This window comes from Bolinopsis microptera, chromosome 8 (assembly GCF_026151205.1).
Source record: "Bolinopsis microptera isolate Bmic1 chromosome 8, MBARI_Bmic_1.0, whole genome shotgun sequence".
Classification (NCBI taxonomy): domain Eukaryota; kingdom Metazoa; phylum Ctenophora; class Tentaculata; order Lobata; family Bolinopsidae; genus Bolinopsis; species Bolinopsis microptera.
Window position 1 is genome coordinate 9,798,743 of NC_087079.1, and position 15,213 is coordinate 9,813,955.

Here is a 15,213-nt window from a genome sequence, read left to right on the forward strand (position 1 = left end):
AATTACTGGTCTCATGACAATTGTATACCAGCGAGTTAATGCACATCATGCTGCTTTAAAACCATTATCCAGTCTGTTAGTTGTATGTTTTCATTTGGGAAATTGAGTTATTCATTTGGGAAATTGAATTATTCTGAGGATGATTTGATTGGAAACTTCAGCTGTTCGTGGTTCTCCTGGCTACAATGAGGCACTTAGAAACTACTTAAAAATACTTGGCAACTTTCCAGTGAATTAAGGGACTCTCGTGTATAATATGTGTCTCCATCTGTCTATTGAAATTTAAATGTTGGTTAAAAAGTCGGTTAATTAATGATGAAATATCAACATTATGTCTAACACCACAGTACGTGATTAGGCATGCTATTGTTAAGTTGCCATTTCAACAGACTTTTCAGTCAACCTTTCAATTGCGACTGACATGATAAAGACACATGTCAATTGTAAAACTTCATAGGCGGTAACCAGCTTCTTGAATCTCGATTATAAACTTGTCCATTAAAAAAGCATCTGCGGCATTTTATTTAATGTTCCCTGATTTTCTTAAGAAAAATGACTCGAAAAGCCCGGAATAAAAAATAAGTAATCGATCTGACAGCAGCTTTATTGAAGATTTTACTGCTCTGCACCAGGTGTGGTGCTTGATGTTATAATGACTCCAATTTGCATCACAAAAGCTACATCATAGTTTTCATGATCCTTTAAAAAAGTGTCGGTGTAGATGTGTTGAAAATGCAGTAGGATCTCCAAACCCCTTGTCATTACAGCACACAAGGCTTCCCATGCTAATTGTGCACGTAATTCAACAATGATAGAGTTTATTGATAAACAAAACACTCGCTCATTCCGAAGAGCGATTGAAGAAGGCGTATATTATGCCATTTAAAAACAGCTGAAATAGCAAGAATCTCTTTCAAGAGATGGAGCGGGTCTGTGGACACGTGCCTCCAACTCTCGCCTACCCAACGCAGCCTTTTATCATGCTCAGACAACCGGCGCATTCTTCTACACCATTAGCCTGTGCCTGTTGCTCAACATTACACCAGTTTATAATTGATCCTGTAGTTATTTTCGTCTTGGTCAACTGGAAGTGAAGATACTTTTTTGCATTTCATGATGGCGCTCAGCCACCTCAGTGCCACCAAGCTGCCCCGAGTCAGGCACAGTATCAGGAACACGATTGCCCGCCAGGAAGTGGAAGAGGAACGAGCTCAAGCTTATGCGCTCTCGCTAAATAGCCCGAGCTCCGCGGCTTCTTCCCTGGGATCTTTTACAACTGGCCGTGCTCAAGCATCCAATCCAGGGCCAGCAACCATTTCAGTACCCACGTCCGCGTCATTCGGTAAAAAAGTGAAGAAAAGGATCAGTATGGCGGCAGTGGGCCACACAGCTTTTGGGAGTCTGATGAGACGGGGACATGTTCATTCTTTGTGAGTATGATTAAATAATTATGGTAAAAAGTAGCCTTAAAAAGCTCGATATAACACATTTTCATAACTTCTGCAAGAGAGTTAGTGAAAATCTATTCCACAATTATTTCACCCATCCGTAGTAAGTTCAATCCGCAGTACAAGACTCATTTCTCGAAAGTGTATTTACCATATTCAAAATCTGCCTGGAATTAAATCCCGAACCGGAAATCTCAAAATGACAGTGGCACAGTGTATTAATCAATACTAAAAACTGCGCGTGACCGATGTTAGTCACTTAAATGGCGCTATGACTATTACTATTAGCTGCTTAATGAGATCATTGAAATGGTGCCATCGGTGATCCGTGGTGTGTCAGATTAGTGGTATGTCATGTTTCTTAAGTTCAGCACTTTTTAAATTGCTAGTTCATCAATAGAAAAATGATAAATCACTCCAAGTCCAAGTGTACGCTTGCTGTCATGTGAGTGTGGCTACCTTCTTATTTATTTGTAGGTAACATTAATGTATTGTTTAAAATCTAAAATTATACATAACCACGCACCGACATAAACCCGAATAATTGCTGAAAATGTGGCCCAATTTCATATAATATGGTCATGTCACGTGATTGAAATTTATTGCAATTAAGTACATAATACGTAATCACTTTTTGACCAATTTTTAACCCCATCCTGCCTCCCTAAGCTCCGTATAGTATTAGTATTCAGTTTTTCAGTTTCACTCATAGCTATAGTGATAAAATTACACTAGCGTTATCATTTAGAAACCCCCTCCCACCTTTACAGTTACTCTTGGCTAGTGCGTAGAAATTAAACCAGTGTGAGCTTTTCCAAACCACCTCGCCTAGATTGGCTTAAGTAATTTGTCAACGGTCCTTTTAATGTTATGTGGGGGTGATTTGGAAGAAACGGCTCCGTTTGGACTGCTGAGAAGCAATTCTGCAAGAGTTATAATTACGGAGACTGGGAGTCTGGTGTCTATGGTTTATATGTGCCAAGTTTATGAAATAAAGTCTCTTCTTTAGACGGTGGCAAATTAGTTTGCTTGCATTGCCGATCTGTCATGGCCTGATCCGTGCATTGTATGATAGTTCACCTGCAATAATGGACGAGTACGTACTTTAAACGTACTATAGAATTTAAGTCTAGACTAGATTCTAGACTATAGATTTCAACCCCCGTTGCATCTTCCGCATACTTGCTATAAATATATTGCTAACGTGTTTATGTGGACTCTACCATTGTCCATCAGTACTTGCCAAGTATGCTGGATTAAAGTCTGACGAGTTTCAGTCTGCAGAGCGTGCTGCTCGTTCGTCACTAGATTCATCGTTTATTCCTTAACTGATATCACATTTTATCAATAACATTTGGCTTTATTAATATCATTTAGATTCTTTGAGTGAAAGTAAAATTGTTCATAGTATTCAAAATCTCCGAGTGCATTATTTTATGTACATTCTTAAACTCACACTCAAAGAATAAGGAATAATCTGCTGACTATAGCAATTTGATGAGTTCGTTGCAGCATAAGCACCACACATCCAATAATTATATCACTATGAGATCATGTTCCATTAAAAAAGTCACCGGTCAACTTGGGTCTTACAATCTTAAGAGACAGTCTTAGGTCTTTAAAAAAAGCTGGTCTAATTCTTTCCAAATCAAAACATCCATTTGTTCAGGTTTCGATCTTAAACGGTTACTATTTTCACTTTCAGGAGACAAAAGAATCACATACCCTCTAAAGTCCTAGCGGAACTAGAACTCTCAAGCACGTAAGAAATGGGGAGTTTTTGTAGTTTTACTGCGTATCAGAATGAACTGGAAGGGGGGGGGGGGGGGGGGGGGGGGAAGGGATTTTAGGATTTTCCGACCAAGTGTTATTCTGAAGTCTATACTATAAATATGCACGGGAAGTCAAATAGATGACAACTAAGTGTACTTCCAACTTTAATTTGTATTTTGAAATTTTTTTTCAAATAACACCATTCTACCAGCCACAAGTAAAATTCTAATGACTGTTAATCTACCAGACGTAAAACAAGTATAAAAAGATCAAGCATCGTTGGTGCTCATAGTCACACTGCACCATTTGAGCCCATTCCCGAACCAGTCGTAAACAACCAAAATACACCACCTCGAACTATAAACCCGCTCGACTTCAACCTGGATACTTTACCCGAGGACCCGGGGCTTGATGAGAACGAGACGGAAGATGAAATGTGTACAGAACTCCTGTCAATGAACGGAAATGTTCCTGATGGAGACCTCATTTTCATCAATTGTTCTGGTAGGAACCATTTGACACTTTTACAGTAACACAGCATTTAAAACCTTTGCAATCTGATATATTGGCATAATATGTAACCTTATTAAACTAGACTTAAGAATTAAGATACTAAAGATAAAATGTATAACGTCACCGAAAATTATCTGCAGGTTTCCGTTACGTAACCACAGAAGAAACTCTAAGTAGATTTCCCAATTCGTTACTAGGAAATGCAAAACTACGACAAGCACTTTATTCACAAAAACTGGACGCTTACTATCTCGATAGACACAGGTAACTATTCGAATAGGAATATCACTTTTTGTTCAGCAATTCGGGTTTCAAGGCATAATATTTGCGCTAAACTATGTGTATCCTTGCTTTAATTAAGAAACTGATAACCAGTCAGCAAAACAATTATAAGCGTTATTATTTTATTATCCTACAGGGCGTGTTTCGAGTCCATCCTTCAGTTTTATCAAACTGGGATTGAATGCCCTCCACCGTACATAGACCTACATATCTACCATTCTGAGAAAGATTTTTACGGTCTGAAGAGGTCCCGTGATACGGTGATCGAGATAAGAGAAAACAGGATGAAGGAAAGTTCCTGTCTCTGCTGCCCACATAGCAGTAGGTTAAAGATCCACAAATTTCTGATTAATCCCCCGAACTCGATCTGCTCATCTTTATATCATGCGACGGATATAACCATGATTGCGTTGGCGACGGTATTGTTCATCTTGGAATCTGAAGAAACTCTTAAAGACAAATTTCAATTAACGTTAGGGCATTTAAGCGACAGTTATGGGATAAACTTTTGGCTTTTTGCATTAGATGCAATGACTATCGGATGGTTTACCGTAGATATAATGCTAAGAATGGTATCATGGCCACAGTTTATTGAGTACTGGAAGGATTTTATGAACTTGCTGGACATATTTTCTGTTGCACCGTTCTACATAGAGCTCATTCAATTGGCGACAGCTAACGAATCTGATAATAATTACGATTTTCTCCGAGCCTTGAGACTTATACGGGTAGTGAGAGTATTCAAGTTTGTGCGTCACTCAGAAAGTATGATGGTGATTCTGAAGGCGGTGGTGAAGGCACGACACGAGCTCCTCGTTTTGTTTGTATCCATCTTCCTTTTCGTCATTACATTCGGCTCGATAATGTTCTATCTAGAACATGACGTACCAGAGGATCAGATGCCACCAGAAGGGTCCCGTCCCAACACCCCTTCTCTTCCATCTTGATGTCGTGTTGGTGGGTCCTGGTCTCCGTGACGACGGTTGGGTTCGGTGATATGTATCCGGTGACAACTGCCGGTAAGTTCGCCGGTTCTGTGGTTCTTTGTCTGGGAATTATCTGTCTGGCCCTACCCATGACGATCATTGTGACCAAGTTCAGTATTGAGTTTGACCGAGAGAAGTCTTGAAGAGACTATATGCTATTTGAGCTAGGGTGGTAAACCAAAGTCAAGGCTGTGGAGAAAAGAGTGCGACCTAGGAACGTCTCAATAAGTCCGGAAACCAGCAGGTATTGAAGTTCAAATGATTGAAATGCAATTTTTGAGACATCAAACTAACGAATAACAATGACAAAAATAGAAATAATATACAAAACAACTTTATCATATAATAAAAATTCAGCATATCTTCTTAAGTTTAATCTTGTTTTTACTTTAATCTCGATTTAGAATATCTGTAAAGATCTAGGGAAATCTTTAATAAAAAATCTGTATTTTCACCCTCGGTATGTATTGTAGTAAATATACGCCTTTGTAGTCTGTTCAAAGAACTCTCCACATTTTTTCTTGTTCTGTCACGGCTTTTGTAGTCACAGTTATTTGCGGGGAATATTCCTGCAGAAAAACAGCGTTAACAACTGGACACATTCCGACGTCAATCTAATTGGTTGTCCGGAATTCCTTGACGAAATCAGAATTAAACAATACAGATGCATAATTCCACCATTTGTTAGAACGAATTGGGCGTGTTTAAAAGACAAACACATACTCAACCTTCCCTGTCTGGAAACTACCTGTAAAGCAGTCATGGATAGAGGTTGCCACGAGTGCGAACTTCTGGAAACGTCTCTGGAGGACTTAGCCAGGGGCTCCACGTGGATCTTCTGATACGCTGCCGTGCTGGACTCACTTGGTGTCCGCCTACTATTTTCATCTCCATCTTCCGCCTGGTGTAGACTATAGTTATAAAGAAATCAAGCCTAAGATAAACCAGACACATTCTTTTAAGGGCTGATTTGATTTAACGTACGTGGGAATATTTTTAAAGTACTCATTTGTTCATAGTTAGAAACAGTCAGACAATGAGTTGTGTCCTATTGTGAGATTTGTGAGAATCATCTCAGTCATCAGTAACTTTGAATAACCGGAAATGATAAACAAATCAGAATACACAATGATCTTTTGAAAATCTCCGACTTCACAGACAACTGTCTCAATAGGTTCAATAGGTAGGTAGGAACTTCGAAACACGCACCAGTGGCGGACAGTGAACAATGAAAAAAAATTTTAGGTGTAACAGATGCCAGTCTGACTAAAGTTTGGTAGAGTTAAATGCTGCACTTGTGACTTGCAATTGCATAGTGCATACCAAACTGCAAGCACATGGCTAATCGAAATCCATATTTGGCGCGTCATCGCCTGTTGCCATAGATACAATGTGGTATTGCGCCATGATACGACAAAATATGCAACGCGCGTTACGTAAACTAACTTCTATATTATTATATCTGCGACAGACAAGGTGCCCAGGCGTGAAAATAAAATAAAAACAAAACAAGGACTCATCAATGTTTGACGAAAATAAATTAAATTTTCTATGAAGACCCCAACCCACCTCCAGCAGCGGTCAAAAATAAAGATGAAATTTTAGATTTATCCACGGTCCTTTGACAATATTATAATATAGGATTGCAAACCTCGTAATCAGTGATGACTGTATCGCTGCTATGATCATTAAATGCACTATTCAGCATCCCTGGATAATAGTTCAAGTTTTCTTTTCTCCCTTTCCCAACCAGCATCTGACCTGCTTTTGTTTTGTTTTTCTGAGCTGCTCTGTACATCAATAAAACTTGATCCCGGCTGCTTGTAGATATGAAGTTGCTGTCTCTCTGAAATTGACATTTTTTACGACAGGAAACTTTCATATCATTTTATTTCCTAAATTGTTTTTAAGATATATTATCTTCCATATTTAAGATTTGGTTGGGGAGGCGGATTATCGTTGTGAAGTACTGTACTACTCACGAAGTACTGTACACGATGTTTTCAACCCACGAGTCAGAGAGCAAGCTCAATCTTCCATAGTCATTTGATTACAAATCTAGCTGTAGTTGTGATTTGCACTCTACCTTTTACTTATAAATGTGCATGTGGGTAATTCCTTAAGTTCTTTATTTTGCTAAGAAGAAGAGATAGTATAATAAATGATTTTAACAGTAGTGAAAAGGTTGGATAGGCTAAAGGCGGAAGTAAACTTTTATTAGCAATCGCGCCGGAAGATGAGAGGTAAAATTTTCTCTCTAACCGGACTTTATAGGTATAGAAAAAGTTGTAGATGACTCAATGTACTAGGTTAATTAAACACAGGGATAGGAAGAATTGATTTTAATGGTTTTAAAAATAGCGACGATGTTTAAAATAATATTATACATTTATTACTTTTGCTTAAACGAGCTTACCCAATTATCCTGAAATTCCAATGTACTGAAAAACGAAAAAAAGATCTGATGCTCACCAGAGCACAGATATTGAGGGCCAGTAAAAACATGGGCAGTTTATGTGCAATAAGATAATAAAACATCTCCGTTAATTCTAAAATTATCGAGTGTCTACTCAGTTAACTAATTTGGTAATTATTAGATCCGAGAAAGTTCTACATTTTACTCCCTGACAAAATGAAAATTCTATAAAAAATATCCTAAAACTAAAGCCATAACAGGTGCTAGAAAACTGTAGTTCTCAGGAAATCCAAAATACCATTCGCATACCAAAACTAAGAAACACAGGCAGAGGGACACTGTATTTGCCTCGATAAGAAACTTGCGGAGACCTTCATCTCGACACCCTCTGATTGATTTTATCCCATTTATACCTTGGATGAGACAAGCAAGTGAAAACGACATGTCCCCATCCATCCACTGAAAGGGAAATGTCCATCTAAGGATAACTGCTAACACACGAGGTAATATATTCACGGCGACGAGAAAATGTGCTGTGGACATGATATTTGAGTGAGTTTTACTGTCTTTACAACGAGCAGCTGATAATCCGTGCCCTATAAAAACCGGCACAATAATAGCGATATCAAGGTTTGAAACTGAATGTAAGATAACGTGAAGTGTCCGAAAAAAGCCAAGGTGTTCCATTACTGATGTCTGAAAGTTCTGAATAACCAAATAGACTGCAGTACCAGATACAACGATCATTGACAGCAATGCTGTATACCCGATTACACGATGGTAACGGTGGAACCCCATTATAGTTAGGTTTCCAGAGGCAACTGTCCAAGCCAGAGTAGCAGAAATATGGATTATCAGTTGAATTTCGAGTGATGAAAATGATTCGCCGGTTGAAAATTTTGCCAAACGGTCTTGAGACAGAAAAATCCAGATAAAAATAAGCAGAAACGTAGTTTTGAGATAGGTGACCATCTTGCTTCGATCGACGTTTCTCCTTGAGTGAGGTCTTGTGGTTGATGGTTTGAAGACGAAACAGAGTTCACGGTTTTTGTATGCTGGGAAAAGTGATTGATGTTCATAGAACAACTCTTCTAGGGCGTCAAAGTAACCAGCGACAAATTCATCCAAATTTGAGTAATTTTTTGGGTGCAAGGGATTTTTCCTCACTACCAAACATGTTCCTTCCCCTAATATAGTATCCCACGTGGGTAACCACAACGGAATATTCAAACCAGTTGCCTCGTACACTGCCCTATCTATTCCTGAAAATGGAGTCCAATAGCTGTCGTACATACCAAACACAAATGCTGGAACTACACCGGAACAACACGAACCCTCCCCTGGCCCTTGTTTGTAATCTTCCAGACAACCCTCAAGAAGCCGGTATGAGGAACGAGGGAAATAACCGCCTCCCGAGGATTACAAACAGTCATTTCTCGAGCTCCTCCGGGTATTATACCAACGTGTTTACCCTCCTTCAACGACTTGGTGATCTCTTTTGATGTAGCGTCGATAACTCTGCCAGCAAGCATGGTCGTATAACCCACAGTTGGGACATACTTCCCGAAAGAACTCTGAGCCATCACGAAGTTGTCCTCTCCGAAAACGTGGGGATGTGCCTGAAATGTTGGAAATAAGGACATGGGGTAGCGGCCGTGGGGGTGAATAGCAAGGATGCAGGGTGACTCCGGCAGAGAGGTATTCCTGAAAACTTGAAACTTCTTACGTTGAGATATCCTTCGCAGGAGGTTAATAAACCACGTTGATCTATGAGGTCCGAGTATAGCGGGAGTTAGCCAGAAAATTAATGGAATGAACCGGTAGTAAGGTGGAACAACAAGGAGGAGACAAAGGAGAGCCCATGTCAGAATGGGAACTCCAATATCCCACCAAGCGACGAAATTACCCATTAGGGCTTAATCTCAAAATCAAACAGTTTCTTAAGCTTTTCGATCTGAGAGTTTAGGGACTCTTTCGTTCTCGTCAGGGAAAGTCAATCCACACTGAAGACTCGGTATTTCACAGCAGCTAGGGGTTATTATTTTAAGTCGGTGCTAAACAAGTATTTGATAAGTCTAAGCATACGTACTAATAATACTGTTCTTGATCAACACACCAGTATTCACTAGTAACTTTTGATAGCGCGATTAATTTCACGAAAAAGTCATCATTTACAAAATAAAATCGTTAATCGACAAAGCATCAACAAAAGTTAGACTCTAGATATTATCTAGATCATAACAATTTGTACGAGATCATTATCTCATTATGATATCAACTAAGTAATGAGTCAGCTAACGAAGCACGCACTATAGATATCTGTCAACTGAATAGTGAATACCACGTATGTGTTAGCTTATCATCGTGCCTACCTAGTAGTAGTACCTATTGATTATTATATTATGTAGCATTTTTGAAATTTTTGCAGTATAACTTCCCCACTCTTTTACCGTACAAGGATCCAGCACAGTGACGAAGAACATGAAACCCATCAACTATCAAGTACCTAAAAGCTCTGTAACATGTAAAAACAAAGAACTATTAAAAAGTTAAAGCAAAGAAAACCTGACATCGATAGTCGATATTTACGAGGGACTGTAACTATGTAATGTAAGGATATTAAATAGAACGTACCGAATTAAAGTTCTCGTTTTGTGCCGCCTTCTTTAGAGCCCTCTGAACATAATGTTCGTGGTGCGGCTTGTTCTGAGCAAGTAGTAGTACAGTACCACTAATAGTGGTTAAGCAAGTTAAAAACAAACCACTTTTACAATAAATCGTAGAGTTAATCGAAACGTTTTGTTCTTGAATTAAACGTTTCAGAAAATTAATTGCAGTTTTTCTGTCTTTAAATGCGAAACGTTAAAATTGATGATATGCTGGTTTCTAAGTAACAAATGTCATACTTTGGACGAAGTTTCCATCTTGTTGCCACTTTGATCTCTTAAGTGCTGCCACACCATATGCGCCCCTGAATCTGAAACAGATAAAATAATGTGAGCTCCTGGAATTATAGATGAAACAGATAAAATCATGTGAGCTGAGCATGTTAAAAATACAGCACACTCCCTATCAACAATCAAATATCCTTCACAATTGTTCTCCAAATTAAATTAGGAACGCTGCTTCTCAAACGGACAATATTAAAAAGACAGACAAAGCACCGAAGGATATAAGCGAACTAATTTAACAACAACCACAACCACACAGAAGAACAAGTACAAGTAAAAGTACTACACAGAAGAACAAGTACTTTTGTGTAAGTTCACAATCTTCTGGAGCTCTAAAAACTTGCAGCGGGGAGGCGATACAAACTTAGTGTGGCGTTCCAGTTCCATTACCCCGTACTCAACAAAGTAAGTCAACAGCAAAGAAAGTGGAGATACCGTAGTGCAAGTAGTGACATTCATAAAATTCTTACATGCTAAGTGCGAGCTGGGGACCGATTTTAACTACTTTTGTCAGATTGGAGAACTCACGAAATGTTTATAAAGGCCACTGATGGCTATGATATCACAATTCACAAATTGCAGCATTCGAAAAGTTCGATAAGTGCATGATTATTTTATAGTTTAGAGTTAAATCTCGTGATTTAACTTATCACTGCAATTCGTCGACGAAGTAGAAGAGGTTGGAATATTAGGTTTCATTAACCACGAGTAACAGTGTGCTTCTCAGAGTTGACAGCATGCATATTAAAACTTATGTTTTAACTTTGTAAGGTCAGGCAACAATTGACGATGGTTTTATTCAAAAACAGTGGGAGAACGAATGAAGGAAGAGCATGCATATATAATGATATATATTATATATTATATCAAAATGCATATAATATATTAAAACGTATACTGCTTTATTAAGGTCGTTTATCGCTGACAATGGTTTTATTCAAAACCACCAGCTAAAAAGAAGCATTTTAAAACCACATAATTTTATAAAACTCACTCTGATTATCATGGTAAATATTCTTGAGATCGTTCATCTTGGCGTTTTTAATTTTTGCCTCCGCAATAGCCTCCAGCCAACTGAGGCCCCCGCCCTTTTTATCTTGCCCATCGGCTTTGCTGCCAAACCCCTTCCGCCCAAATAATCCCATTCAGTAGTTCGTCAGTCTACATTGTGGAATTAGTTACTGTACACTGTCATCACTAAATTTCTACATGCTACAAATAATTTAGCAAATCAGGACAAAACAACGAGAAATACGAAATATACTGTTCAAAGAATACATAGAGATCACGTCTCTGTTACATTACTATCAATATGTTACCATGGCAACTAATACTGTATCACAGTAAATTTCATTATCAGGTTACCAAAATTACCCACCCTTACAAAAAGTAAAAAGCCGATAATTTGCTCGGCTCAAATAACACAAATACAGATGTCAGAGCGGAGCTAAAGAGCACACAAAGAAGAGAACTACTACAACACTGCAGAGACCAAGCTAAGAGCGAGAGCTACCTTCAACTAGCGGACTAATAATAAACATCATGTGTACACAAGACACAAGACACATAACTTGATTGCGTTGTACAAAGAGGTAATGTGGGAGTTACTGCTCTCTCTCCGTGTGCTTGACTGGCGTTGTGGGGCACATGTTTGTGACTTATACGCGTTGTTTTTACAAATCAGTAAAACTACTTCAAGCATGCAGGCGAGCATGGTATTGATGATCATGTCTGCTGTAAAACAGTGATCGTTCCGTTATATTTACGTTGCTGAGCATGCAGAATCACGACGGCAATCTTTCAAAGGGCACACAAATAATAAGCATGAGGAGCCCAATTAAATGATTAGAACAGTCGGAGATGATTCATCATGATCAGATGATTTCTCGATTGATTCTGGAAACGTGATGTTTACATATCACTGCCGGCAAAGAAGTCTGAATCAAGGATCAATGATCATCTTAGTTGACCGCGAAATAATAGTTACAGAAACTTTATAACTCATACTTTTATGATTGCTCTTGAATGCCTAGTCTGATAATTGACAGATTAAAAGTTTAGTCAACTAAAACGATAAGTTACTTAAAAAACTATATCGATATGATTGATTGAGAATCTGACTTTGTACTTCAAATTCAAATTTCATACTTTTGAATAACAGTTAAATACCATCTATTAAAATTCACACCAAATTAAATATTTTAAAACAATTTACGTGAAAAAGTTGAAAAATGTGGAAAAGTCGCACGACTCAACTTTGTGGTTTGTCATGGTGAGTAATTACAAAATGTTTATAAAATTCATTTCTGCTGTGAAGACGAAGCATTCACAGTTCATAACCGCAGATGATTAACAGATGTAAGAGAGAGAGTTAAAACCAATCCAGTTTTGAAATTTTTAATCGATCAGGTGTTGTCTACCTATTAACACGTTATATACCAAGGCTCCTGTTTTAGATTTGGATATATCTATAGAAGAGGGGCACTTTATAGTTAGAGTTTATGATTAAACGGGACGATTTTCCGTTCAAAATCGTTCAGTATTCTCCTTATTGTAGTAACATGTACTCATTGGAGTATTTGGTTCTCAACTCGTTAGATTTTTTAGGATTTGCAATAATTTTAATGGTTTTAAAAGATTGGTTGAGATAATGCTTAACTCTTTCGTTAATTTAGGATTTAAAAAGAAATTATTAAGTAGTAGATACCGACATATGTCGCAGAAGCATGGCTTTAAAGATAAATTTACTATGATTGATACACTGGACTACTTGCTTGACGATTAGATTACTGCTGGTACCTTCGTTTTGGCAAGTCCGGTGTAACGTTACACTGTAACGTGGTATTACATCATGCTAGATGCTGGGGTGAAGAGCTTTATTGTTATTCTTATTTGGCCCGTTTCACTCTGTTATGTTTATGCCCTACATTTTGTACCTTGTATTAGTAGTGGGCATTGGTTTGGTTTTACACTATTTCAGTTGTTTTAGTTTCTATAAAGTTATAGCTAATGTCTCATATTTTTACTTTTTACTTAACTTTAAATTATTTTTATTAGGAAAAAGCTTGAGGGAAGATGACAGTTGCATGCATAAAACTAGTTTAAGTCACCAATGCAGAATCTGAAGTTTGTGAACCTCAACTAAGCCTTTCACTTGTTATAACCGTGTTATTCTCACTTGCTCAGCTGAACATGATAAAATATAACTCAAGTAATATTGAAAATTGTCATTAAAGATGGTTATAATTAGTATACTCGTGTCCTAAGACTAGATGTTAGTCAGTTTTAGTAATCTGACTCTTACTCATCTACCCATTAATTACTCCTTGACAACAGGAATAATCAACAAATAATATGCAAATAAACTTCAGGAAAATTAAATATCATTCAACATAAAATACTGAAATATAACATTAACCATAGCGAGATGCCACCCTGCACTTGTATAGATACATTAGATTAAGAAATATGGTAATATCCGTGTTTACTTTGAATCTATGGTATTTAATTAATTTCGACCTTTGATTTGTAGATCGTTGATTAATAAGGGAGGGAATTACGTATACCACTTGTAAAAACTATATAACTTGTAAAAACTATACCCAGACTGGCTTTCATATTAACTAAGGAAATACTTATTTAATAGCTAATATATTGCATTTTTTTAATATGAACTTCCGTTTTACTTTCGGCCGAGCAAGTATGTACTTAGAAAATATAATGTGCGAAAATTAAAATCCAGGCAAGCTGATCCCGGATATTTTCAGATCAAATCAGTTCAGGAATTTTGTCTTATCAGATTACAGACAGCAGCGTTGACAATATAATGTGGAATTTAGGACTGAGCGAACCAACTTTCGTCTTTCGGAATGTTTTAAATGTATTCGAACTAAAAGGAGTCCGAAGATCAAAGTCTCACTTTAATGTTTAATCTTATTTCTACTACTTCGACAAAAACAGCAACTAGACAATATTATACTACTAAACTGTATCAATCTTACATTGGTTTGCTTGCTGCTTTTGTTGCGGAGCTCTCTCTCTCTCTCTCTCTCTCTCTCTCTTCGGTTACCACTATACGCATGCAAGCAAGCAAACTCATTACAGTTCCAGTATAGGATCGCCATTAAGTCGCTATAAACTTATAAAGCAAATAACAGTACAAAGTTATCTAGAAGATAATATCTTTATAACTATATTTAGGTAGATAATATCTGTATAGTTATCAAGTACAACACACAAAAATTATCTAGCGGATGTGATGATATTTAGTTGACATGAAATTTGTGGATATCATCACGTGACCTCATCACAACACCACGTGACCTCATCACAACACCGCGTGACGTCATCACAACACCACGTGACCTCATCACAACACCGCGTGACGTCATCACAACACCAGGTGACGTCATCACAACACCACGTGAATTCATCACAACACCACGTGACTTCATCACAACACCACGTGACGTCATCACAACACCACGTGACGTCATCACAACACCACGTGACGTCATCACAACACCACGTGACGTCATCACAACGCCACGTGACGTCATCACAACACCACGTGACGTCATCACAACACCACGTGACTTCATCACAACACCACGTGACGTCATCACAACACCACGTGACGTCATCACAACACCACGTGACGTCATCACAACACCACGTGACGTCATCACAACACCACGTGAAGACTGCTCCAGGTTTCTCTGTCTTTTTTACTTCTCTGATTGTAAGTATGGAAGTTATACATTAATATGCACTGCACTAGAGGGTGAAGTTTTAGTAGTGGAACTATAATATAAATAATATTGTAGTCCTTAATAAAGTTGGTG

General features: G+C 37.9%; 2 protein-coding genes across 3 annotated transcripts; one reads left to right on the forward strand and one right to left on the reverse strand.

Moving 5' to 3' along the window:
- The first annotated feature begins 986 nt into the window (after window positions 1-986).
- Window positions 987-5,501, forward strand: LOC134819836 (shaker-related potassium channel tsha2-like). The gene is made up of 5 exons (XM_063829984.1): window positions 987-1,430; window positions 3,154-3,210; window positions 3,469-3,725; window positions 3,875-3,998; window positions 4,153-5,501. Exons 1-5 carry the CDS (start codon window positions 1,114-1,116, stop codon window positions 4,961-4,963), a joined length of 1,566 nt encoding a protein of 521 aa, XP_063686054.1. The 5' UTR covers window positions 987-1,113; the 3' UTR covers window positions 4,964-5,501.
- LOC134819837 (uncharacterized) lies at window positions 5,300-14,626 on the reverse strand. Of its 2 annotated transcripts, none has more exons than XM_063829985.1 (6): window positions 11,364-14,626; window positions 10,325-10,395; window positions 10,053-10,124; window positions 6,654-6,848; window positions 5,751-5,903; window positions 5,300-5,571 (listed from the first exon to the last, which is right to left on the reverse strand). In XM_063829985.1, the coding sequence occupies exons 1-6, from the start codon at window positions 11,512-11,514 to the stop codon at window positions 5,500-5,502; spliced, it is 714 nt and encodes a 237-aa protein (XP_063686055.1). In that variant the 5' UTR covers window positions 11,515-14,626; the 3' UTR covers window positions 5,300-5,499. The 2 variants fall into 2 exon arrangements, with proteins under 2 accessions (XP_063686055.1, XP_063686056.1); XM_063829986.1 differs by lacking the exon at window positions 11,364-14,626 and adding an exon at window positions 10,672-10,972.
- Between the last annotated feature and the right edge of the window lie 587 nt (window positions 14,627-15,213).